This window comes from Peromyscus leucopus, chromosome 2 (genome assembly GCF_004664715.2).
Source record: "Peromyscus leucopus breed LL Stock chromosome 2, UCI_PerLeu_2.1, whole genome shotgun sequence".
NCBI lineage: Eukaryota > Metazoa > Chordata > Mammalia > Rodentia > Cricetidae > Peromyscus > Peromyscus leucopus.
In genome coordinates, this window is record NC_051064.1 from 142285588 (window position 1) to 142313583 (window position 27996).

At 44.6% G+C, this 27996-nt stretch overlaps 1 protein-coding gene across 1 annotated transcript in view; it reads left to right on the forward strand.

The window, feature by feature from the left end:
* The window catches only part of Fbxo42 (F-box protein 42), a 67865-nt gene that overhangs the window by 27419 nt on the left and 12450 nt on the right, over positions 1–27996 (forward strand). Inside the window, exon 4 of the mRNA XM_028880701.2 lies at positions 6080–6214. Coding sequence (XP_028736534.1) covers positions 6080–6214 — 135 coding nt within the window. The remainder of the gene's footprint in view (positions 1–6079; positions 6215–27996) is intronic.

The window sequence follows — 27996 nt, forward strand, 5'->3', positions numbered from 1 at the left end:
GATAAAGTGTTTCATGCACTCTCAAGGAGCTGCTTTTGTACTTGTGCTGCTCTATCCTATTCAGAGGAGGACATCCTCAAGACCTCTGTGGGACTCAGTGACGTCAACACTGTGAGTGTGTGACAGTGAGGGTGCTGGATTTATAAAAGTAGTTGAAGACAGGTGAGCTGGCTCAGCAGGTAAAGGAGCTCACTGCCAAGCTGTTGCATGCTGTCCCATCTCTAGGACCTACATGGTAGAAGAGAACCGACTCTTGCTAGTTATCCTTTAACTGTGAGTTGTCCTCTGACCTCCACATTAATGCCATGGCACCTCAACAGATGAATTGCTGGAGCTTGTTAATTTTATATTATGTTTCATTTGATTCTCCTCCAGTCCCAGCCTCCTGAAGGTGAATCAGTCAATACATATAATGGGAAAAAGAAATAGTTCAGTGGTACTGCCTTGACCCATGCTGAAGCACCAGCAGTTTACCCAGTGCTTCTGAGGGTTTGTACCGTTGCCAGCACAGGGAAAAGTGGCGTGCACACCTGTCATGGCAGCGGGGGCAGAATTCAAGACCAGCTGGGCTGTCTAGCAGAACCCTGTCGCAGAAGGCAAGTGCCATCATCATTACTGCTGTTACTGAAAGAGTTTTCAAAAGGTCTCAACTGTTTCTGGAGTTTGCAGATAATGATCCAGAATGGCTAGACAAATGACATTGTAGCTATCTGGGTCCATATTTGATTCAGTGTGTGTTACTACTACAGATAGAGGAAGAGAAGTTGACAGGGTTTCTGAAGACTGTTGCTCTGGATTTTGCAAGGCTGGGGATCGAAGTCAGGGCCTCTTGCTGAGGGCAGGCTCTTTACCACTGAGCTATGTCCCCAGCCCTGAGACTGTCCACCAGTGAGAGAAGAGTAAGTCTGGATGCATTAGTCAGCTTTATATCATCACAGCAGTATACTGGAGGCAGTCAGCTTCTGAAGGGAAAGCTTTACTTACCTCACACTGCTGGACATTCCAGCCAGAGATTAGAGGCCCTGTTACTATGAGCCTCTGGTAAGGGTGGCTCACCATGCTATTTGAAATCTAGGAAAGAGTCATAAGGTAATTTTGTAAAAAAAAAAAAAAAAAAAAAAAAGTTTGTATCTCATTGCTTTTTATCTGAGTCTGACTATTTTTTTTCCATGTGTCTCTATACACTGCCTAGTTGACTGGCAAACTGAAAAGGGCAATTTGCAGGTGGATTAAAAACTAAGAATTTGCCGGGCGGTGGTGGTGCACACCTTTAATCCTAGCACTCGGGAGGCAGAGCCAGGCTGATCTCTGTGAGTTCGAGGCCAGCCTGGGCTACCAAGTGAGCTCCAGGAAAGGCACCGCAAAGCTACACAGAGAAACCCTGTCTCGAAAAACCAAAAAAAAACTAAGAATTCCGGGGCTGCTGAGATGGCTGACCAGGTAAAGGTTCTCACAACCAAGCCTGACAGCCTGAGTTTGATCCCCAGGACCCACACTGTAGATGGAGAGAACCAGTTCCCAAAAATTATCCTCTCATCTCCACACATGCATCTTGGCACAGGGGTTCCCACACAGGCACACAGAATGAATAAAGAAATAAATGTAATTTGGTTTTGTTATTTTGAGACAGGGTTTCTGTGTGTAGCCTTGGCTGTCTTGGAACTTGTTCTGTAAACTAGGCTGGCCTTGGACTCATAGAGCTTGGCCTTCCTCTGCCTCCTGAGTGCTGGGATTAGAGACATGTGCCACTACCACCTGGTTAATAAATGTAATTTTAAAATTAAAAGAAAACTAAGGGTTTAATTTTTCCCTCTTGCCTCATCCTTTTTCTGTTCTGTATCTATTCTTGATCCTTCAGTTTTCTTTCATATCCCTAATTCATGTTGATTCAAGATCTGCATTTTTAATTCTTCACTTATGTTACCATGGAGATACTGGATGTTTCATATTCAGTTAGCTAAAAGTAGAGCTCAGTGCCCCCCTATTCCCAATTTTCTCCCTTCCTTAATTTAGTGAATGTCATCATCATCTTGGATATACAGACTTGAGGTATTAGATTCATTCTCAGTTCCTGCCCTCAAGATCCAAGCTGGATGTGTTGGTGCATGCTTGTAGTCCCAGCACTTTGGTGGTAGAACCAGGAGGATCAGGATTTCAAGGCCAGCCCTGGCTACTTAATGAGTTTGAGGTCTGCCTGGGCTACCTGAGATTCTATGTAAAACAAAACAAAAAGCCAAGTTTCTGTTCTGGCTCAAGCCTTTTCTTTTTTCATATCACTCTTAATTCATAATCTGATCATTACATCTAAACACCATCACAATATATTCCTCATTTTTTTCTCTTGTGATGCTGGAGATGAAACCCTGAGCCTCATTCAAAGCAAACGTGAACTGAGTACCCACCTACCCCCCACCCCCGTACATTTGTGTCTTCTTTCCTTCTCTCTATTGCAAGCTGGATGGAACTAAAGGTAGGCCTTGCTCCTACAAAAACAGAAAAAGCCACACTGTTTGAGAACTACCCTGACCTCTCCACTGTACTGTCCCTCAGCTCTCCTGACACTCATAACTTCTTCCTTACCATTGTCTCTATCAGTGAAGCTCTGTCAACAGCAAAGACCTTTGCATCTGGGAACCAAATTCCTCCGGCTTCTTACCCGGTTTTTCTATTTGTAAGATGTATGTAGCAGATACTGTTTATGTTACAGGTTGCTGGGAAATGTAGTTGAGAAACACTCGTCAAAATATTATTTAGGCTGTTGGACATGAGTATGATGTCTCTTCCACGGGTGGTGTGTACTTGAGGATAGGTCCCACATTGTAGACACTCTTGTACTTCTTAGCACCCAGTTCATAGCTAGTTCTAGAATTAATATGCCTTTCCAATGAGAAATCACTCCATGCACATAGGGATTAATAAGTGAAAAAGCTCTTTAATATAATGAATACTGGACTCTGGCTAATGGCCAAAGAAGAACCAGACTCAAATAGAAGATTGCTTTAGCTTATCTATACCTTAGGCTTATGCATTTCACCCACATTGTCATCCTTAAATCTCTTTCAGGTCCCAGCCCCACATTACATTTTGAACAATTTAAATAGAGTCAGGAGACTGCAAGTCTGGTCACTTAGGCAGATGGGAGATCTACACAGCAAAGATATTGCCAGAATTATTTTAGTACGCCAATGTTATTCTTTTCCAGATAGTTGTTACCTAAGGTCATCTTCCTCACCTGGCAGAATTATGCTTTTTTGAAAAAGAGAACTGAGAGGCTATGTGGCAGGCCAGGACTTAACATTGGTTGTGAACCTGTGTTGCCCCCTTGAGCTGATACGGGGATGGACCTAATGGCTGGTTGTAAGTCAGGTTGCCTCCTTTGTTATGAGAGTGGAGCCTAATGGCTGGTTAATACTGATGAGTGAACATTAGCATCCTGTCATCCTAAGTTCTTCTTGTCTCACAGGCCTGAGTAGTAGACTACTCATCTTTAGGGTATTTAGGAGGCAGCTCCCTAAGTTCTGTTTTATGTGTCTTGATGTCTCCTACAGATCTAGCAAATCCTTTATAACAGCAGTTCTGTTTGAGTATCTCCATCAGTATGAATACATTTTAATAATTGTCAAGATTTATAGGCTTAAATACAACAAATATGGGCCAGTGAGATGGTTTAGTAGGGAAATGCACCTACCACCAAGACTGAAGACTTCAGTTCAATTCCCAGGAACCACAAGGAAGAGAGAACCTATTCCTGCAAGTTTTCTGACTTCTACATACCTTCAATTTAAAAAAAAAATTAAAAAGCCATACACACAACAAATAGAAGTTTTGTAATCTTTGGTGAATGTCTGCAAGTCTAATCACGCCAGCCTTGGTTAATGGAGGATACCCTTGTCCGATTACTATAGAGAATCCCCAACATTGAAGTGTTTAGGCTTCTCATATAGTCAAGTAGTTCCACATGCTGCTGATCTGGCACCTGCAGGAGTCTGCAGGCCCAGACTGGATCACCACCCTCGCCTGTCCTGAGTTATGTAATTACAGACTTTATCAAATATGTTCCGGCTTGTAGATGGGAGACACATAACAGCATAGTCTCTTTCTGCATGGGATAAATGCCTCAGGGCCTTTCCCTGGTGACAGTGGGAAACAAAAGAGAGTTTAACATCTGAAAGTCTGCAAAGTTAGAGTGTGCAGCTCACTCAGGAAATCCAGATCACCATGGAAATCCAGATGCCCGAAGATCTTGAGATGATTGTAGTTCAGTAGAAAACTATTCTGGTCTGCGAAGAACTGTTGACATGTGTGTATACAGTTAAATCATGGCTGTGTGGATTGTCTCTGGATAGACTGTTGACAATTTGAGATAGGTGTCTTGTGGTAGCTGTTCACAGTGCACACTAACCTACTTGGGACCAACTTGGGGATTTAATAATTGGAACACACAGCTTTTACATTTCTTAGTGCAGTATGCACGCTGCTGTGAGCTCTAAGTATTGTGACATTCCAGAGGTCTAGATGTTCCAGAAGGAAAACCTATTTGGGTGGAAAACTTAAGGCAAAGGCACTTAACAGTTGCTTTGCTAATGCTTGGCCAGTGGTCACTGAACTCTGTGTGTGTCACTTGCATCTCAGTCCTTAGCTTTGGGGCCCACGTTCCTGCTTCAGAAACCTTTGTTTGCTCAAAGAGAAACAGGGAAATGCAGCCTACCCTATTTTAGTATAGGATTAAAATACATGTGAAGGCCCTCATGGGGCCCCACTGGCTGGGTTTTCAATCCAAACAGAGGAGAAGAATGTTTGCTATCTCTTTGAAAAACAAAGGCACTCTGCTCTTTTGCTACATGAGGAAACTGCTGCTAAGAGTTGTGTGTAGACTCGAGGTGCCATGAACTAGCCTTGACTGTCCTAGTGGGAATCAGGGATTGGCCTTATCCTGGAGTGTGTGTGTGTGTGTGTGTGTGTGTGTGTGTGTGTGTGTGTGTGTGTGTGCCTCAGCTTTCCCACCTCTCATCTGAACTCTGGATTGGGTCTCTCTGGGTTTAGCTCTTTTCTTTGTCTGTTTCTTGGGAATGCTCTGGTGATGTGCGTGGGGTCGACTGCTAACTGGCTCTCCTGTGGCCTTGCTTCTCTTCAGGTGCTTCCTACTGTCTGATGTAGTCCACACCAGCCAGCACACCAGGGGTCCGATAGCTTTCTGCTTCCCCTTCAGTTGCTTTGGGCTTGAACTGCTGCTTCCTCTGCTGTGTTTTCACTTCACGATGAAAACCTGTCTTGGGGAGTCACATGGGTGTCGGTGTGGTTGTCATGGCACTGGTTAGAGCTGTGTTCACAGTTGTTGTTGTCGTCGTGTTTCATAGGAAGGTTTGTGCTTCAGTTTTCATTTGAAAATACAAAACTTAGAGAACGGTCCATGGGAAACAGGAAGGACACGTGGGGATGCCGGCTTTGCTGTGCTCTAGGACAGGATGCAGTGTAAGAGTGATACTGCTGGGCTCAGAGAAGCGCCACTCTCCACGGCCACCGTCTGAATGCATGTTACTCTTCCAGGAATCCTGCCATCTTGCTCCATGATGTTATTATTAGTTTGTTTAGTGCTCAGAAATAAGATGTTTCGGGCTGGAAAGATGGCTTGCCTGTTAAGACCACTGGCTGCTTTCCCAGAAGATTTGGGTTCAGTCCCAGCATCTACACAGCAGCTAATAACTATCTGTGACTCCAGTTTCAGGGAATCTAACATCCTCTTCTGGCCTCCATGAGCACTCCACATACAACATGGCGCACATTACATCTGTGCAAGAAAGACACCCATAAACATAAAATAAAAATAAATCTTAAAAAATTACAAATATTAATTTAAAAAAAGATGTTCATAGCTTTTCTCTGGGCTTTCTTTGCAAGGATAATGTGATATTGATCAATGTGCAGACAAGTTGGGGATAGGAATTTGGTGTCTGGCACAGAGGAGTTGTTGAATGTGTAGAATATTAGAGTTTGAAAACAAAGGGGTTATGGTTAAGGTGTTGAAGATACCTCTAAATTAAGCTGCAGTCCATGTTTCTTGTGTCCCCTGCCCCTGCAGGTGCGTGCTATTACGATGCCAATCAGTCTATGTATGTCTTTGGAGGCTGCACCCAGAGCAGTTGCAATGCTGCCTTCAATGACCTCTGGAGGCTCGACCTAAATAGCAAAGAGTGGATTCGCCCATTGGCCTCAGGTAAGTAATGGACTGCTGATTTCTGCCTTCTCCCAGAGGCCTCTTGGCATGGACTCAAGCATATGTTCCTGGTGTCTCAGGTTCTTTGTCAAATCTGCTGTGAAAATGCCTAGGGTCATATGCTCATCTAAGTCTTTGCATTAAAAATAAAATTGTAGTTGGGTGTAGTGGAGCATACCTTTAATCCTAGCACTTGGGAGGCAGAGGCAGATGGTTCTCTGTGAGTGTTAGGCCAGCCTGGTCTACATAGAGAGTTCTAGGACATCTAAGACTACATAAAGAGATCCTGTCTCAAAAAATAATAAAAATAAAAATAAATTGTGTTTTATCATAATATTAGTATTGGTACCTGTCCAAATCAGTGTACCACTGTGTGAATGCATTGGTGTGGTTTTCTCAGGTGCTTGCACAGGTGTGAGTTGTGTTTGGAATGAAGTTGAAGAGCAGAAAGAGTCGTGAGAACTGTAGTTGACTGACAGGAGCTATTGTCCCAGGCTGAGGTCTTTGACTAACAACTGTTCTTGCCAGCTCAGATATTCGGGAGTGTATGGACGTGCCTCTGCTGGTTGCTCGGGAGTGTGGGAAGATTCCATAGTAGGTGCACTCTACATGGTCCCAGGACAGTAGAATTACACTGGAAAACAGATTTCTTCTCTCCTTTCCATTTGAATCTTTCCTTTAAAACAAAAACAAAGCAATGTTTTTGCACTCATGAGAGTCCTGTCTATTTGAAGTGTCAGTCATTAGATTGGAGGTGCTGGTGCCATGAGGAAATTGAGTCCCTGGGGTGTGAAATGCTCTGCTAGCTTCATTGGCAAGCTGTTCCTGAACAATCTTCACTAGGCTCTTCAAGGTTGGAGCTTAGTCTCAACACCAAGGACTTGGGTTTTCGTTTTCCTTGGGCGCTGCCCATTTACTTAGGCCCTGCCATACTGGTTGGCTTAGGTTGGGGTCAGCTTAGCCTTTTAGAAAGGGCCCTTGTGAGAAGGCAGGAGCTTCATCTCTGGCATGATCTCAGTTTTCAGTGACTGTGAGTTATGGCATCTCTCAAAGGTGTGGACTGGGTGATCCTGTCTTAAAGGTTGGGGAAGCCAGTTCACATGCCCTTGTGTTTGCAGAACCGCTGCTGTGAAGCTGTGCCCAGAGGCTGAGATCTGCTTCCACAGCTGAGAGCTCTGTGAGCAAATGGAGCAGGAGCATGCAGACAGTGTTATTGGAGTCCTCAGGGAGGGGCTGGGGTTTGTGCAGATCTATTTACAAATACTGAAAGTATGGCTAACTGTTGATCTTACAGAAACTTTGAAGGCCAGTACTATTTTAAGGCTCAGGATTTTATGCTTAGGAACGTCTCCTTTTCTAGTTCCCTTGTTCCCTATTCATTTAGTGAAGTGTTGATTAAATATTTGGAGTTACAAATTCTTCTTTTTTAAAAGAGCTTATTTATTTTATGTGTCTGTCTGTGTGCATGTATGTGAACCATGTGCATGCTTGTTGGATCCATTGGACCTGGGCTTACAGATGGTTGGCTGTGAGCCATCATGCAGACATTGGGAATTGAACCCCAGTCCTCTGTAAGAGCAACAAGTGTTCTTAACTGCTGAGCCATCTCTCCAACCGCTTAAGTCACAGATTCTAAAATATAAAATATTGAGGCTGGAGAGATGGCTCAGCAGTTAAGAGCATTTGCTGCTCTTTCAGAGGACCCAAGTTCCATTCCCAGCCCCACATGGTGACTCACAACTGTCTGGAACTCCAGTTCCAGAGGATCCAACACCCTCTTCTGGCTTCTGCAGGCACCAGACACATACATGCAGACAAAACACCCTTATACGTTAAATAAATAAATAAAACTTTAAAATGTAGAACATCTTTTCAGCTTTAGTACCTTGTGGCCACTATACATGGCATAGGACCAGATGCCATTTCAGAGCAGCCTCGATTGTCCCAGTGACAGTTCTGGGTCTGCCTCTGTCTTGTAACTTCACTTTGTACCTTGATGATCTGCCATGGGTATGTATTGTTCCTTCTTTTGCAAATAGAGCTCTGGGTTAGGGACCTTCACAACTTTCGCTAAGATAGACAGGAAACTTTCTTTTTTAATAAACTACTAAATAACTACTTTTAAAAAATAAACTATTGTTGTTGTGTAAGATTAACTTTAGGGGGCTGGAGCAATGGCTCAGCAGTTAAGAGCACTGGCTGTTCTTCCAGAGGACCCAGGTTCATTTCCCAGCACCCACATGGCAGATCACAACTATCTGTAACTCCAGTTTTTGGAGATCTGACACTTTCATACCAGTGCACATAAAATAATTTTTTTTTTTTTTTTTTTTTTTTTTTTGGTTTTTCGAGACAGGGTTTCTCTGTGTAGCTTTGCGCCTCTCCTGGAACTCACTTGGTAGCCCAGGCTGGCCTCGAACTCACAGAGATCCGCCTGGCTCTGCCTCCCGAGTGCTGGGATTAAAGGCGTGCGCCACCACCGCCCGGCTAAAAGTTTTTTAAAAAAAGATTTTATTTTCTGTTATGTAGTGTGGGGAGGGTGCTTGCAGAGTCCAAAAGAGGATGTCAGATTTGCTTAGCTGAAATTTAGGCAGTTTGAACAACCAGCATGGATGCTAGGAACTGTATTTGAGTCTTCTGCATAAGTGGAGTGTGCTGGTTTTGCTAAGCAATCTCTCCAGCCTGTTAAACTTCTAAGTTTAAAGACTGTGCTTTGAAATCCTCATAGTAGATTTAGAGGAGCAGCTGGTTTGGTAATTCAGAGTTTATGTGAAGAGTAGTCATTGGGAATGTTCACTTTAGGTTGATTGATGAAGACAGGGTCTCTTGTAGCTCAGGCTGGCCTTGAACTCCTAATCTTCCTGCCTCTGTCAAGTGCTAGGATTACAGCACCACCATGCCTATTTTCTTTTTAAAACAAGCTATTGGATATTCAAAGTCATTTTCTGTTGAAGTGCATTAAATGAATCTAGTTGCCACCTCATTTTAATCTATAATTACAGCCTAGTTTTTTGATGGGAATTTTTTAAGAATCCTATGTGTCTTATGAAATTCTCATTTAGGCAGAATTCCCTTGGGACGATTCCCTGAAAGAATGTTTGTGTATTCCTTCCTGAATCCCAACCCAAACCCCTCTCTAACTGAAACATTGGTGTCTTTCTGGACAACGCACGAGTTGTCTGCTGGCCTGCTGTGTCCGGCCGACCTGCTCTAGTGCACGGAGAGGTAATTTGAAGGGGGATGCTGTGCTCGTCCAGCACCAGCTGTGAGGCCATTTAGTAGAACTGGAGTGTGTGCCACCCATGCTTGCAGCTTGAACAGTGTTCAGTCTTCAGACTCAGAGCTGCTGGAGAAGTGAGGCATCCAACAAGCAGTGGAATGCTTCTGCTTGGAGGGGTCTTGGTGGTGACTGCTCTATCAGGCGTCTTTGTCCATGTAGATTTGGGCGTGTCACACAGAAGCCTGTGGCCGTCTTGGTCTGGCTGCCATAGCTTAGGCTGCCATGACGAAGTTTTCAGGTCCCCCTGCCCTGCACACTGAGGTGGCAGCAGTGCTCCAGCTGGGTTGAGTAGGGAGGATGGCAGATCTCACAGTGGAAAGAGACCGCAGACGGTGTATGTTGGACTTCTTCAGAAAGATCTCATATGGAGCTTGTACTGGAGTAGTAAAGCGAAAGCCAAGGTAAAAATTACACAGCAAACAACCCAGCAACAAACTAGAAACTAAAAAGAGATGACTACTTTAAACAGGAGTGCTAACTGAAGTAGAAGTGAGTGAGAATTCATATGCAGAGACCTTTGGGCAGCAAAGAGGAAGACATACTAGAGGAGCTGAAAGCAAAATGTATGGGGGTCACATCCTGAGTGTCTTAGTCACTGTTGTACTGCTGTGAAGAGACACCATGACCAAGGCATCTCCTATAAAGAAAACATTGAACGGGGGCTGGCTTACAGTTCAGAGGTTCAGTCCATTGTCATCATGGTGGGGAGCGGGACAATCCTCATGACACTAGAGCAGTGGCTGAGAGCTACATCCTGATCCACAGGCCAAGAGATGGACCGCCTGCCATGGGCTTAAAGCCCACCACCCCCATTGATACACTTCTTCCCACAAGGCCACACCGCTCAAGGAAGTAAATCAAAGAGAACAGATTGGAGAGGTTCCATCACAGTAAGAGCCATGAGAGACAGTGAAGGCTTGGACTAGAGTCATGGCGTGGAGATAGGATGAAGTGGATGACTTTCAGCTGGATCTTTAGATTAAAATGAACTCAGTGGATTGTAAATAGAGAGGGTCAGTCAAGGCACATCTTGTGCAGCTAGATACAAAGTAGAGCCTTTTTCAGGAGTAGGATACATAGTGGAAAGAAGTGTAGGTTTTATTATTTTACTTTTTTTGAGATAAGGTCTCATCTAGGCTGACCTTGATTCCTGTTGCAGAGGTTGAATTTGGACATTTTATCCTCCTGCATGCTAAGTACAGGGATTGTTAATCCCATCAAATTTGAAGCGAGCTTTAATTAAATACTGCCCAGGATAATGGACTCTGGCCAGGTCCATTCCAGGTTCCCAGAAAATGACCAGGCGCTTATAAAGGCAAACCCACAAGACTAAGTACCTTCTGCTTTCCTCCAGTCAGAGGCAAGCATACATCCTGACATATTTCCTGCCTCCTTGTGATTAAGCACATCCAGTGCAGCTGGGTCAACCAAACTGCTTTAGGGAAGTGAAAACATGTGGCTTGTTATCTTATATGAACAACAGCCTTTTTCATCTCAGCAAGTACCAGTCCTTGGGTGAGAAGTCCTATAGGTTAGAGGCATTTTCCCACCCCTCACTCTCATTCTTGGGTTACAAGGCTCATATTGTAACACATGGTTTGTGCATGAGTGTCAGAGACCTGCACTCAATCCTCATATTTGTGTGATAGATCCTTGACCCACTGAGCCGTCTCCCTATGCCTTCTCCTTCGTTTCTTCAAGGAACAAATATTTGAGAGCTGTGATATGATCTTGCTCTTGAGGTTTAAGATGCTTGTGAGTCAGTGGCAGACAGAAATCCCAATTCCAATGGAGAGTGAATTCAAATAAGGGGAGAGGGTTTTGTGTGTGTGTGTGTGTGTGTGTGTGTGTTTTTTTTTAAGGCAGGGTTTTCTTTCTTTTTTTTTTTTTTTAATTTTATTTATTTTGCCATAAGTGTCGGGTTCCCTGGAACTGGAGTTACAGACAGTTGTGAGCTGCCATGTGGGTGCTGGGAATTGAACCCAGGTCCTTTGGAAGAGCAGTCAGCGTTCTTAACCACTGAGCCATCTTTTCAGCCCCGAGGCAGGGTTTTCTATGTTGCCCTGGCTATCCTGGAACTCGCTCTGTAGACCAGGCTGGCTTTCCCCACCAGCCTTTGCCCCCCAGGTGCTGGGATTAAAGGCGTGCACCACCACCACCACCACCACCAGGTTGTTTAAAAAGTCAAACAACCAAGGTATGTCTTTAATCCCAGCACTTGGGAGGCAAAGACAAGTGGATTTCTGAGTTCAAGGCCAGCCTGGTCTACAGAGTGAGTTCCAGGGCTACACAAAGAAACACTGCCTCGAAAAACTGAAGAGAGAGAGACAGAGGCAGGCAGGCAGACAGACAACCAAAAATGAGTGAATGGAAATGACAAATATGGAGTTGGATGTAATGTGTACCTGTAATCCTGAGACTGAGGCAGAAGGGTTATGATTATGCCAGCCTGGACTACAAAGTAAGACCTGTCTTAACAAACAAAAAATAATATAGAAAACAAATATATGTAATATAGACTGTTAGGCAGTTCTAAGTAGAAGAGGAACTACTCAATGGGTGTATGGGGCTGTTCCAGGGGAATCATGACAAGGGACTCAAGGAGAGGTAACATTGGAACACAAGGACTGGAGGAACAGCTCAGTGGTTAAGAGCACTGGTGCTCTTCCAGAGGACCCAGGCTTGGTTCCTGGCATCCACATGGCACCTCACTACCATCTGTAACTCTGGTTCCAGGGGATCTGATGTCCTTTCTGGCCTCTCCAGGCACCAGGTATACATGTTATCTATATACATATTTGCATGCAAACATTTGTAAACATAAAACGAATGTTGTTTAAAAAAAACAAACAGACTTAATGGATACAAGGAGCAAATGAATGGGCTATGTCATCTCAAACAATGCAAAGACCCAGAGGTGGGCGTGTGTTTGGGATAGCCCAGGATTCCAGGGAGGACCCAGTGAGACAGGAGCAGAGTAAACAGGAGAGCATGGAGGGCAAGTGTCTACACAGAATAAGAAGGCTAGCCTGTATATAAGGCATTCAGCTTTTTTTTTTTTTTTTTTTTTTTTGATTTTTCAGTTTCTCTGTGTAGCTTTGCGCCTTTCCTGGAACTCACTTGGTAGCCCAGGCTGGCCTCAAACTCACAGAGATCTGCCTGGCTCTGCCTCCCAAGTGCTGGGATTAAAGGCGTGGACCACCACCACCTGGCGGCATTCAGCTGTTAAGAGGACTTTGGGATAGTCTTGAAGTGGCCGGGTTTCTGAAGTGAGTTCCTGGAAGGGTAACATGAAGGTAAAGAGCTGGTTGTGATCTCTAGATGAGAAATGATGCCGGCTCAGGAAAGTATGAGCAGGAAGTTAAGAACGCGCTGAAGGAGTCGGACTGTGGTTTGTAGAATAGGAAGGAGAGTAAGGCGCCAAGTGACACAGGCGTAGGATTGAGAGGGTAATTGTCTGGGATTTGTTTCCATTGTTTGGTTCTGTATGTCGTGTCTCTGTAGTGTGGGGGTATATGCGCTAGAGTGTTGGTATTCAAGGAGGCCGGAGGTGTTGAAGCTGGAGTTACAGGTGATAATAAACGGGCTGACGGCACTGCTGAGAACTGAGCTCAGGTCCTCTGGAAGAACAGTAGGTGCCACTGAGCCATCCCTTCATCTCTTAGTTGCTTTTTTGAGATAGGGTCTCACTGTGCAACCTAGGCTGATCCTAGAACTCTCCATGTAGACCAGGCTGGCCTTGAATTCACTGAGATCCGCTTGTCTCTGCTTCCCAAGTGCTGGGATTAAAGGTATGTGCCACCAAGACCATTGGGAGTTTAGTTGTGTGTTGGGCACCAAATGTAGCTGCAAGTTTCTCTGGACTAATCTCTCCCACCCACGGTCCTGCAGCCACTTATAAAATAATCATTCAAAGGCTTATATTAATTACAAACTGAACTGGAGAGATGGCTTAGTGGTTAAGAGCACTGGCTGCTCTTCCAGAGGACCTAGGTTCAATTCCCAGCAACCACATGGCAGCTCAAAACTGTCTGTAACTCCAGTTCCAGGGGTTCCCACACCCTCACACAGACATATATTGAGGCAAAAATACCAATGGACATAAAATAAAAATTAATAAATTATTGAAAAAAATTACAAACTGTACGACCTATAGCTTAGGCTTCTTTTTTTTTTTTTTTTTTTTTTTTTTTTTGGTTTTTCGAGACAGGGTTTCTCTGTGTAGCTTTGCGCCTTTCCTGGGACTCACTTGGTAGCCTAGGCTGGCCTCAAACTCACAGAGATCCGCCTGGCTCTGCCTCCTGAGTGTAGGATTAAAGGCGTGCGCCACTAACGCCTGGCTTTTTTCTTTCTTTTTTTTTTTTTTTTTTGGTAGCTTAGGCTTCTTACTAAATAGCTCTTATAGCTTAATTCAACATGTTCCTATTAGTCTATGTTTTGCCACGTGACTTCGTGGCATTACCTGTTTTCTCACATCTTGCTTCTCTTGGCAGCAGCTTGCAGCCTCTCCCCTGAGTCTGCGCGCGCACACACACACGCGCACACACACACACACACACACCGCGCACACACACACACACACACACCGCCATCCCCCTCTCACTCTCTTAGATTTCCCGCCTGGTTCCATCCTGCTCTGTCATAGGCCAGTGTAGCTTTATTTATTAACCAATGAGGGTAACACATTTTTGCAGCATACAGAAAGACATCCCACAGCATAGTTGCATTTTTCAAGTAGTATATTTTTCAAATAGTATATTTTTCAAGTATGATGGTGAATACCTGTAATTCCCATACTTGGGAAGCAGAGTCGGGGATTCACTGCAAGTTTGAGGCCTGCCTGGTCTGCATAGTGAGTTCTAGGCCAGCCATGGCTATGATTTTATAGCATGTTTGCATGTCAGTTTCAGTGATCTTCTAGAGGAAGTGGCTAAGTCTGACAGAGAGGAGAATTGTCATCAAGGGGCGGGAAGTTTGACTGACCAGGTGCTGGGCAGTGGCAACTAGTCCAGGCTTTCTACTGATCGTTTTATCACTCGTGAGGTAATGGAAGGCGGAACAGGAGAGAAGCCGGGGGAAGTTACGGCTGCTTGTGAATGAACAACTGTGTGTACATAATTCTAGTCTTTGCTGAATAGTTCCAGGAAATTGACAGACCTTCTAGAATTGTACAGAGGTGGCACCTTAATTCTTAATCAGGTTTGTTTGGTTCAGCCTGTGTTTAATTCCCAAAGTAAATAAGCCAGTCTTTGGATGTGTGTTTCAAAAGACTAATGTTTAAACCAGTTTCTCAAATAAATTACTGTTAATTCAAACTGAAGCTAATTCCAGCACCTATTTAATAACAACTGTAAGTCACATTGCCCTTTCAGTTGCTTTAAGTCAAGATAAAATTATTAATTTTACATTTGATAGTTCTGCTTTTTAAAACTTCCTAAAGATTACCCCATTCTCATGTGCAAGAGTAGAGAATTTCAGTTGGTGAAACACATTTCCTCAGTTAGATACGGCTTTAAATACTGATGGAGTCTATAAATATTAACAACGCGGAGCTCAGCCTGTCATGTCTTAAATAGCCTTGGAGCTCAGTTGATTTTCCCACCGCTTTCTTCCATAGATTCTCCCAAGGATCCCCCTCCCTCCCAGTTTCTGTGCTTTCACATGGAGTGCCAGTACTGACTTGTGGGTTCAGAATCTTGTTTTAGAAGAATTTACCAAAGGACAAAGATATGCAGCCCTGTTGCCTGTTTGCTGTCAGCCCCACACCTTCGGCTGTGTCTCTGAACTTCATAGCTTCCATGTCCTCTAAGCCCCAATTCCTTTCTCTGTAAGAAAGAGCATAAACTCCTAAAAAATAGACATGACAGGTCATCTTCATCCATATCACTAGGGATATTTAGGTGTAGAGTCTTTGGTCCATAGGAGACTCACTCTTCTCATGTGAGGAGTTGGGGGTAGGATGATGGATTTGGGGAGTATTGTGGTGTGTTTGTATGGTGTATATGCAGGTGTGTGCACACATGTGGAAGCCAGAGGAGGGTGTCAGGTGTCCTCTGTCACTCTCTACCTTATTCCTTTGAGTCAGGGTCTCTCCCTGAACCTGGGACTTGCATTGTTTTTCACTAGACTGACATCCAGAAAACCCCTTCCTGTCTCTACTTTCCAGAGCAGTAGGGTTTTACATGCTCATGAAACTATACCCAGCTTGTTACATGGATGCTGGAATACAAATTCAAGTCCTCCTAGTTGCCACATCAAATGCTTAACCACTGAGCCACCTCACCAGTTTCCTGGATCTGTACTTTTAGAAGGGAAAACTGGGCCAGATAGATACCTCAGCAGTACCAAGCCTGATGACCTAAGTTTGATCCCCACTACCCACATGTTAGAAGGGGACAGCTAATTCTTGCAGGTCTTCCTCTGACCTCCAGTTGTGCTCCATGGCATGCACACACACACACACACACACACACACACACACACACACACACACACTCGTATTACATGAAACAAAGGTAGGTAGAATTCCTCCCTCCCTTCCTCCCTCCCTCACTCCCCTCCCTCCCTCCCTCCCTCTCTCTCTCTCTCTTTCTCTCTCTCTCTCTCTCTCTCTCTCTCTCTCTCTCTCTCTCTCTCTCTCTTTCTTTCTTTCTTTTTCTTTCTGACAGGGTTTCTTTATGTTAGCCCTGGATGTCCTGGAACTTGACCTGTAGACCATGCTGGCCCCAAATTCAGAGATCTGCCTGTCTCTGCCCCCAAATGCTAAGATTAAAGCGTGCACACCACACCTGGCTCTAGAAAATATCTTTTTAAAGAAGAAAAACTGTCCCAGTTGACTTTTTTGTTTTGTTTTGTTTTGTTTCTAGACAGGGTTTCTCTGTGTAGTTTTGGTGCCTGTCCTGGATCTCGCTCTGTAGACCAGGCTGGCCTCGAACTCACAGAGATCCACCTGGCTCTGCCTTCCGAGTGCTGGGATTAAAGGCGTGCGCTCCCACCACCTGGCCTTCTAGTTGACTTTTTTTTTTTTTTTTTTTTTTTTTTTTTTTTTTTTTTTTTGTTTTGGTTTTTTTTTTTGTTTTTTCGAGACAGGGTTTCTCTGTGTAGCTTTGCGCCTTTCCTGGAGCTCACTTGGTAGCCCAGGCTGGCCTCGAACTCACAGAGATCCGCCTGCCTCTGCCTCCCAAGTGCTGGGATTAAAGGCGTGCGCCACCACACCCGGCTTTTTTTTTTTTTTTTTTTTTTTTTTTTTTTGGTTTTTCGAGACAGGGTTTCTCTGTGTAGCTTTGCGCCTTTCCTGGAACTCACTTGGTAGCCCAGGCTGGCCTCGAACTCACAGAGATTCGCCTGCCTCTGCCTCCCGAGTGCTGGGATTAAAGGCGTGCGCCACCACCGCCCGGCTTCTAGTTGACTTTTAACATGGCTGAATTTGGGGATCCTGTACCACAGTGTGCAGTCTGTTGCCTCCTCAGCGTTTTCACAGTCACAGGTGGGTCCGCTGTACCCAGTGGGACGTTTTCGCTGTCATGAAGAAGCAGCTGCTCTGCTCTCGTGGCTGTTTAGTGTAAAAGTAGCTCCCTTTCACCCCACACATTTGTGTTCTGATTCCAGAATCCCTGGCAGGGTGCAGTAAGGAAGGGCGTATTCCAGCTCACACTTTGTAGGTGTGTCCCCCATGGTGGGGAAGGCAGAGAGTGATGAATGCTGGTGGACAGCTAGCGTTCTTCTTTTTATTCAGGCTGAGACCCAGGAATGATATCACCGAGTTAGCATGGGCTTTCCACCTCAGTTAACCCAGCCCAGTCTAAAACTCCTCACTTACGTGCACAGAGGCATGTCTCCTAAGTGATTCAGGATTCTCTCAGGCTGACAGTCAACATTAACCATTCCCAGTTCCAAGCAGTCTACTGTCCTTGGAGATGCTTATGGACTTGAGGGTTTTAGGAGTAGGTCTTGGTATCCCAGGTTCTTCACACACTCTCTAGCCTTCATACCAACTTGATGAGGCTGGCACCACCATCACCACCATGTTAGGAGCCCAGAAGCTGAGGCTCAGAAGAGCCTGCGGGGTGATTCATGCCAACTTACACAACCAAGGATGAGGGAGCAGGGATTGCAACCCAAGACTTTATCTCTCAAAACCTGTGTTCTTTCTGCTAAGTCACATTATGAGTGCTTTTCTTTTTCCTGTTACTTCATATTATGTTTTATTTTACTTGATTATTATTAAGGGGTAGTGCATGATACCATAGCACCTGTTTGAGGTCAGAGGACAACTTCCAGGAAGGAGTTTGTTCCATTTCCACTATGAGTTCTGGGGATTGAACTTATGTCCTCAAGATTGTGCTTTACTTTGCTAAGTCATCTCTTTACCTCTTTTCATTTCTTTTTATAAACAGTGTTGTAGAAAGACTGAGCCAGCCAGAACTCACTGTTCTCTGCTTCAGTTGCCCAAGTACTGGGGGATTACAGGTCTTCACTGTTGTGCCCATTTTAAAACATTTTTGTTGTTTTTTCAAGACAAGGTTTCTCCGTGTAGCCCAGGCTATTCTGAAATTCACTCTGTAGACCAAGCCTCTGCCTCTTGTGTGCTGGGATCAAAGGCATGCACCATCACACCTGGATTTTAACTGTTTAATTTTTAAATATTGTGCGTATGATGTGTGTGAGTGTGCTATGGTACATGTGTGGAGGTCAGAGAACATGTTTCAGGAGTCTCCTGCTGTGGGATCCAGGACTCGAACCCAGGCTGTCAGGTTTATACAGTGAGAGCTTTTACTGCTGAGTCATCTGGCTGGAGCACATTCTTTTCCTGTCTTTCCCTTTCCTTGGCTTTGGTCATGGACATTCTGTTGTCTTTTAGGAGAATGACTAGATTATCAAAGGACAGGGAGTAGGGAGTATGTCTCTCCTGAAAGGAAGCTGAGAGAACTTAAAATCAGTAGTGTAGTTTGTCTTCCGAGATGTTTCATGGGAAAGTGTTGACTGAGAGAAGGCCTCGGTCCCTGTGCTCTCCCAGCTGGCAGTCAGGAGTGTTGTTGTGGAAGGAAGAGCCCTTCCTCCTCAGAGCTACTCAAAGAACATTCTTGCCCTTTCAGCTGCTTGGGAATCCCATAGAGGAGCTGGTTTTCCTTTGGAACCAGAGTCAGGAAGAAGAATATCATTTACAGCAGATGCTATAGAAAAACCATCACCTCAAGGCTGAAAAGTGTTGAAACTCTTTAGAAACACCTGCCCAAAGTGTCACTGTTTTTTTTTTTTGTTGTTGTTGTTGTTTTGTTTTTTTTTTTCTTGATGTAAATGATACCTTTAAAAAGAATGACAATGGGAGCTGGAGAGATAGCTCATTAGGAGTACTGGCTGCTCTTGCAGAGGCCTGTGGCTCAGTTTTCAGAACCCACATAGCAGCTCATAACCATCTTTAGCTTCAGCTCCAGAGCATACAACACCTCTTCTGATCTGTGGGCACTGCATGCACATGGTGCAGACATAGACTCAGGCACACACACTCATACACAACAGTCTGCAGCTCTAGTTCCAGATGATCTGATGCTACCTCCTCCTTTTTCCTTCCCTCCCTCCCTCCCTCCCTCTCTCCCTCCCTCCCTCCCTCCCTTCTTCTCCCTTCTCCTCCTCCTTCTCAGGATTTGTTCAAACTCCAAGTGTTGGTAGGAGCCCACTTATTTTTATGTCATGTGTATTGGTGTTTTGCCTGCATGTATGTCTGTGTGAGGATGCCAGATTCCCAGAAACTGGAGTTACAGACAGTTGTGAGCTGCCATGTGGTGTTGGGAATCATACCCAGTCTTCTGGAAGAGCAGCCACTGCTCGAAACCATTGAGCCATCTCTCCAGCCCTTAATCTCCATGCTTTAGTTTTTTGTTTTGTTTTGTTTGTGAATGAGAAGACTTGATTCTACCTTTAGATTCTTTTCCCCTTGGTTACTAAATGCATTGATTGCCAAAATGTCATTGGCTTTTTCTTCTGTGCTGCAAGTTCTTCATTCTTTGACTTTGAGTCATTTAGTCAAATTCAGGTGCCTTTTAAATCCTTTGTTACTTGAGTTAAGATCCCACAGTGTTACTGAAAATACTCAGAAGGATTGCTCTTGGGTTCCCTGTGCAGTACAATCTCAAGTCATCCAGCACTGCTTCCGTTTACTCCAGGAGTTCACGGCCTCTCCTAACACTGTGGTTTATTGTAACAAGTCTCTCTGTCCCGCCAGCCAGCTCCCAAATAATGAGAGATTTCTTATTTAGTATGAAAGCTCGGCCTATTAGGCTTGTTCCTAACTAGCTCTTATAACTTAAACTAACCCACTTATATTAATCTGTGTTCTATCATGTGGTATTACCTCTCTTTCATCTTGTACCTCCTGTTTCCTCTCCGTGTCTCCAGGGTGCCTCAATTCTCCTCCTCTTCTTCCTTTCTCACCCTGGAAATTCTTCCTATACCTCCTGCCTGGCTATTGCCCCTTCAGCTTTTTATTACACCAATCACAGCAGTACATCTTCACAGAGTGTACAAATGTCCCACAACAGTTTATGACACAATGAACTTCATTTTGTACGTTGTCTTATATATCTCTAGTGCCATCTAGTTGTTAACCTTTCTTTTATGCCCAGGATGAAATTGTAGAAAGCCAATTCTAACTGTGGAAACAGGTTTTATCCTGAGTCACTTTTAACTTATGCTTTCTCAGTGTGGTGGTTTGAATGAGGCTAGTTTATTTGAAGACTTGGTTCATAGTCTGTTGTGGAAATGATCACCTGCTCTTGCTAGGCAGATGAGCACTGTATTGGTCATTTATTGACTTAAGAGTGTCAGCTTGAGACAGATTAAATGACTTTGGTGAACCTTCATAATTTCATTTGTAGATCTTTCCATTTCTAATTTATAAATACATTTGGGGTTATAAATTATAAATGTACTGCCTCCTGTCAACATTGTATACTTCTATTTGATGATTTCTGTGTCAAACATTATATGGAAATGTTGGAAATGTTTCCAAGTATTTTCTGTATTAACTGTGAATGAATAGAACAAAATAAATTGCCTGTGATGGGGAAAAAAAAAAAAAAAAAAAAGAGTGTCAGCTTGAATTCTAGGTGGAGACTGCTTCATCCTTCAGAGCTCAGAAGCCAGCTGTCTCCCAGCCCTTAGGAAATGAGGTTGAACTACCCTTCAAAAAGTCTACTTTTCAAATAACTAGTACTTTCTCTCTCCCAATCTCTGCTAGTGCCTTTATGTTGAGTGTGGCTATTGCTCAGTGTCCTGTTTTTTCTGTCATCATTGCTATTTTAATAAGCTTTCTGAAATTTTAAAATGCTACTTGATTGGCATGTGTCAGTGACATGATGACTGCATTTTATGTGAGGAATGATTGCTTTAAAAAAAACTTACTTGGGGCTGGAGAGTTGGCTTAGCAGTTAAGAGCATTGGCTGCTCTTCCAGAGGACCTGGGTTCAATTCCCAGCCCCCACATGGCAGCTCACAACTGTCTGTAACTCCAGTTCCAGAGAATCTGACAGGCTCACACAGACATGCATGCAGGCGAAGAACCAGTGCACATAAAATAAAAATAAATTTTAAAAAATTAATAAATGGCTAATTAAAAAACAACAACCACACTTGTGGTGTGTGTGTGTGCTTGTGTGCGTGCACACTTGCACACATTCGTGCACTGTGGCATATGTATGGAGCTCAGAGGCCAACATCTCGGAGTTGGTTCTCCTTCCTCCATGTAGATTTCAGGGATTGAACCCAGGTGGTCAGGCTTGGCAGTAAAATCTTTACTCAATGAATTATCTTGCTAGTTCCTAAGGATGGCGTCTTGAAAACCTCACACCAGGAAGTTTGAATTCTACTTGTGGTTGTTTGCTCGTTAAAGTAGTCTGTGACATCATGTAACAGCTGTGGGGAAATGTTACAGGCCACTCTACCAGTTTGGACATTGGCTGTTTTGTTTGAGGCAGGATCTCACTCTGTAGACCTGACTGGCCTGGAGCTCACAGAGATCTGCCTGCCTCTTTCTCAGGAGTGCTGGGATGGAGGTGTGCACCACCATGCCTGGCTGCTTCTGCTGCTTCCTCCTCCTCCTCCTCCTCCTCCTCTTCGTCTTTTTTTTTTTTTTCCTGAGGTTTATTGACCCGGTGAGGGGTGGAGCTGGAGAGCTGGCTCAACCGTTAAAAGTACTGGCTGCTCTTGCAGAGGATCCAGGTTTGATTCCTGACACCATGTGGCATCTCACAACTGTCTGTAACTCCAGTTCCAGGGACCTGTCCCTTCTTCAGTCCTCTGGGCACCAGCACTTATGTCTGCACAAACATACACAGGAGGGCAGAACACTGGCACTGAAAGTAAAATGTTGTAAAAGGGCGTTACAAAAGAGGACGGTGGGAAGGAAGGAGCACAGGGGGTCCGTGTGTCCCAGGAGCTTCTCCACCGGCTCAGCACCCAGAAGCCTCAAACTCAACTGGGGCTTTCAAGCAGATTTCCTTGCATATGCGATGCTAATGCACTGCAGTGCAGTCCAGCCAGGCCTCTGTTCAGTCTTCCTGTCCCTTAGCAGCATTCCTACCTCCCAGGAATGGGGCAGGACCTCTTCCAAAATGGAACTCTCATCGTCTACTATCAGGCAAGGTAGGCCAGAACATTGCTTTATGGCAGCTCCAATACAGGACAGTTCTGTGCCTCAGGTCAGCCAGCAGAAGTTCTAGTTTCTGCTGAGCGGTGGTGGCACCCGCCTTTAATCCCAGCACTTGGGATGCAGAGGCAGGCGGATATCTGTGAGTTTGAGGCCAGCCTGAGCTACAGAGAGATCCAGGACAAGCACCAAAACTACACAAAGAAACTCTGTCTCAAAAAAAAAAAAAAAAAAAAAAAAAGAAAACAAACAAAACTATTTTCTATGGCCTGAACCAGGTACAAGAACCATGGGCAACAACCAAACCATTTCTCCTATCACAGCAGCCATGAGTGATTGCCTACTTTCATATACAAATTAGTCAACTTTTTTTTTTACTATATATACTTTTTGATTGATTAATTAATTACTTTTTAAGAACAGAGTTTCTCTATGTTGCCCTGGCTGTACTGGAAGTCCCTATGTAAGTTGGGCTAGCATCAAATCTCAGAGAGATCTACCTGCCTCTGCCTCCCAAGTACTAGAATTAAAGGCATGTGCAACCTCACCACACCAGGCACATAGAGCTACATTTGCCATTGTATATTCTATGACCCAGGTTATCATTGTAAAGGGCAGGGGTTATATATCTACTGGAAAAGATTGTGGGCTTTCCCTCCATTTAAAAAATTTTTATGTGTGTGGGTGTTTTGCCTGCATGAATGTCTTTGTACCAAACGTGTACCCAGTGCCCAAGGAGACCACAAAAGGGCGTTGGATCCACTGGAGCTGGATTTACAGACTGTCCTGAGCCACGCTGTGAATGCTGGAAATGAAACCCAGGTTCTCTGGAAGATCAGCCAGTGCTGCTTTTTTTTTTTGTTTGTTTGTTTTTTTGTTTTGTTTTGTTTTGTTTTGTTTTTCGAGACAGGGTTTCTCTGTGTAGCTTTGTGCCTTTCCTGGAACTCACTTGGTAGTCCAGGCTGGCCTCGAACTCACAGAGATCCGCCTGGCTCTGCCTCCCGAGTGCTGGGATTAAAGGCATGCACCACCACCACCCGGCCGAGGGTTTCTATTGTTGCAAAGAGACACTATGACCACAGTGACTCTTTTTTTTTTTTTTTTTTTTAATTTTTGTTTTAGGAGAAATGGACAGAGAGGAAGCGCATCTCGGTATATAGTGTCCTGTTCTGACAGCCTGTATCTCTTGCAGGCTTTATTTATACAGAATTTAGTAAGCAGAGATACATTCATGATGTTCCAAAACATAGATCATATCATTTTTGGTTTTGGACATGTGTTTCACTTCCTTTTGCTCATCTTTTAGTCATCATTAATAAACTATGACAGAACAGTGTAGCATGTATCTTAAAAGTTCTTATTAATAAATCAAACCTGAAGCCAGGTATTGGGGTGAATGCTGAAAGATCAGAGAAGCAGAACAAGCCACAGCCACCTCGCCTCACCAATTCCTCAGCTGATCTTGTTTCCTCAGACTGAAGCCTCTGTGTCCTCATCCAAATGGATCTCAGCTGAAATGCAGCTAAGAACTGAAAAGCTTAACCAGCACTAGTTCCTGGTACTCATGCCTTAAATACCTTTCTGCTTTCTGCCATCACTTCCTGAGATTAAAGGCTCACTTCCTCGGATTAAAGGTGTGAGTCAGGCTTTAAACTCACAGGGATCTGGATGGATCTCTGCCTCCCAAGTGCTGGGATTAAGGCATATGTGCCACCATTTTCTGGCTTCTATATCTAGTGGCTGTTCTGTTCTCTGACCCCGGATAAGTTTATTGGGGTGCACAATATAGAAACCACAGAACAGAGTTATCATTTCCAATTATTTTCCCTCAAGTTTTGACATATTAATAAACAGAGTTATCATACTTACTCATTAATCCCATAACCCAATTTTAAGAATCTGGAGGTATATGACAGCCCGTTCTCAGGCGGGTAGCTTTGGTTGCTTCAAGGACATTAAACCAAAACAAAATCTTCAAGGTACCCTGGGCATTTTGCCATGTGACTACGGCAACTCTTATAAAGAAAAACATTTAATGGTGGCATACAGTTTCAGAGGTTCAGTCCATTATCATCATGATGGGGCATGGTGGTGTGCAGGCAGACATGGTCCTGGAGAAGGAGCTGAGAATTCTACATCTTGTAGGCAACAGGAACTGATCTGACGTAGCTTGAGCATATATGAGACCTCAAAGCCCACCTCCACAGTGACACACTTCCAACAAGTCCACCCCTGCTCTAACAAGGCCACACCTCCCCTTACCACTATTCACTTTGTGGTCCATTTTCTTTCAAACCACCACAACCGAGCTATCTCTCTAGCCCCAATGCTGTCGGGTTTTATGTATACCAATTTTGATGACTCCAATGTCCTTTTACTCAAAAAGCATCTTCATTTGGGCTCTGAGTGGGCAGAGACTTGGAGTAGCCCCTATTTATCCCATTAGGCACGAATCATTTTGTTCTGTAGAGGACTAGTGTATAGTCTAAACTAGGGTCTTCAGCACCATCCAAGCAGTAGTGGTTCCCTGTCCTCAGCAGACACAGGAGAGAGAGACAGAAACAAGCAGAATGCTTGTATGGTGCGGGCCTAGGCTGTGGGGGTCCATGAATGGCAGCAGCACCAGGGCTTCATCTTGAAGGGTGGGATGGGAGTTCCTGAGAGTTGGGCACTGGAGAGGGGATGATGCAAGGATGATCAAGAGGGGATGATTCCCAGGCTTGCAAGTAGGTCTGTCCCCTGACCAGGGCCTGTCAGAAGAGTAGTGAAAGCAGGTCTTAGAAGGAATTGGGGATCGGTATGGTCAATATGATCCACATCTGGCTGTCATCACATCATTTCCACCTAATTCTGCCAACTCCATCTGTTAGGATGCTGGACGTGGTGGGCTCAGGGCTCAGGGCACAGCCTTCACTCCAACTTTTGTTAGAATCCAGGGGCTACAGGAGTCTGTTTGTCCGTGCCTCCATCCCGTCTGCTTCCATCTTACATTTGCAGGCGGGCCTGCTCTGTCCTGTTGGGAGGCAAGAGGGCACACAGGCAGGAGGAGCTCATGTCCAGGCATCTCCCTGGGTAGCTTTGGCCTTGGTCACTACTGCTGGCCTTTGTCTTGCTGGCAGGCAGTGGAGCCTCAGGCAATCAGAGCACAGACTGGGGAGGAAATGGGCTTGATTAGAGGGCTTCTCCACCTTTCATTAGCCAGCTCTGGCTCCTCTACTGTGTTTAGAGGCTTAGTTTATTGATCTTACTCTTATTGAGTGGCAGCTTTGCCTTGTTTCCTCTGGCCCTGTGCAGCCCTGGGACAGTCTGTGCCTATGGTCTCAGGACATGTGGGAAAGAGCAGAGGGGAGAAAGGAATTTTTGTTTATAAAGTTAAGATCCTGGGATTTTTCTAGAACACATGCTTTTTGGAGGTAGGTAGTATTCTGTGCTGCTGGAGATAAGAGCTGGAACTGCCCATACAGCTCTTTGGTAACCCCCACCCCCCCACCCCCCACCCCCGGGAGAGTGAATAGACTGGCATATTTCAGGGCTAGTGGGCCTTTCCTGTTTCCTCCAGGAGGGGAGGTCTGTGACTAGCAACATTGTCTTCACTGTGAATGGAGCCACTTGAAAGGTGCCCCTGACTAGGGCTGCAATTAACAAGTTATCAGATGTAACCTCTTCTGCCCTAGAAATTGGATCAAAAGAGAGCTTGCGGTGGAGACAAGGAACCCTTACTGTTTTTCATGTTGTTAATTTTTAGTGGGCAAGTGCTCCCTGTTCATGCCGTGGTCTTTCATGTGGCTTTGCTTATTGGCACTGGGAACAACGCCCATGGAGCTCTTTATACTCATGGCCCTGGCCTGCTTCTCATGGCAGGTACTAGAGTCCTTGCCATTGGGGTGTTCCATAAACTACTCGGGGATGTTTTTAAAGGCATGGGTGTGGGGTGTAAGAGTGAAAATGTCTATCTTTAGTTTGCCATGGCAGCACATGCCTGTAATTCCATCACTTCAGAGCCTGATACTAGAAGATTGAAGCAAATTCAAGGTCTCCTTGGTTCACAAAACACATGAGATCAGATCTCTAAACAAAACAAAGCCACATAGTGAAACCGTGCGTGTGTGCGTGCGTGCGTGCGTACGTGTATTATGTCTGATCTTGCTGAAAATGAGCAATAAAATAGAAGGGGGTGGGGATTAGAGAAACAGATTTATACTAAGAAATGTTTTAAAGCCAGGAGTGGTGATACGCACCCTTAATCTCAGCATTCAGGAAGCAGAGGTAGGCGAGTCTCTGTGAGTTTAAGGCCAACCTGGTTTACAGCAAGTTCCAGAACAGCAAGGGCTACACAGAGAAACCCTGTCTCAAAAACCCAAAAAAATAAATAAATAAAAGTAAAAAGGAGAAATGTTTGGTTTATCATGTTGAGATGGCAGCCACTGCCTCCAGGCTGTGTCATTGATTACAGGGAGCCAACTCTGTCCCTAGCACAGGAGGGACCTGTCATCAGTAGGCTTCGATGATGGGTTTCAGTTCATCAAAGGTTTTCATAAGAAATAGCCCCTCTGCCCCAGGACAGTCTGTTACTGGGGGAGCACAGTGTATAAATAAAGCAGTGGGTTACTGAGGTGACATGGGACTCCTCTCCCTCCCCAGGCCTTTAGCCCAGCACAGACAGAAGTGTGTTGCAATGGTCTGAGGACTGTATGAGTGCAGTGCCACTCAGAAAGACCTGAAGAGGGCATCAGATTCCCAGGAGGGCGAGTTACTAGCAGTGTGGGGACTGGGGACAGAACTCTGTCCCTTGCAAGACCAGTGAGCACTCTTAACCAATGCACCGTCTCTCCATCTCCAAGAGAACAATGTTTACGTTGGTTTCGGGGACTTTAGACCATGCCCTCTTTAAAAAGCAACAACATACAATTAAACACATGGGAGCCAGCTTTTTTTTTTTTTTTTTTTTGCCTGCTGCTTTTCTTCTGGAGTCATTGGCATGCTGTTGAGTTCCATTCTCAGACTTTACCTCTGACATGTTCCTAAGGTCTAGTCCTAGATTAGTTTTCAAAATTGTCAGCTATTATCAAATCACATGTACAGCTGGAAGTCTTTTGTCAGTAATGGGAACAATCTGGGTTTGTTTTTATTTACTTTGTAGTATAGTTCAGTGACTAGGGAAATATTTGTATAAAAAATGTTAATGTTAGTAACCCTTTACTCAGAACATTTGGAAAGTGAAACCCATTTTTGGATTTTTATCATTATCCCATTACTGAAATGAAAGGGGTCTAGATAGTCACATGAAGGGGGTGGTGAATGAATATGGGTTTGTGTAGATTATAAAAGAGATTCATAGCCAGGCATGGTGACATATTGCTTTAAGCCCAGCACTTAGGAGGAAGAGACAGGCAGCTCTGGCTAGTCTACAGAGCAAGTTCCAGGACACAGAGAAACCCTGACTTGAAAAACCAAAAATTAATAAATAATAAATAATAGTAGATAATAAAATAAAAATCAAAGATTCATTAGAATGGCTTACACCATAGGGACTGGGTAGTCTAACCGTGGCCATCTGCACACTGGAAAAGCTGAGAACACTAGCTGCTCAGCCCACAAAGCCAGATGCCTTAGCAGTCCCAGTCTGATGCTGAAGGCCTAGAAGATTCCTAGAGAGCCAGTGGCCTTCAGTCCTAATTGGAAGGCCAAAGAAGCTGGGGTCTGATGTCAGCGAAGGGTGGAGGCAGCAGCATCAGGGGTGTGCACACTGATCAGCAATCCTAGCACCGACTCCCAAGTGCTAGGAGTGCTGCTGTGCCCAGCAGGAGGAGTCTGAACACTGAGTCTGTCCATGTGTTTAATCATGATGGGCTCTGGAAG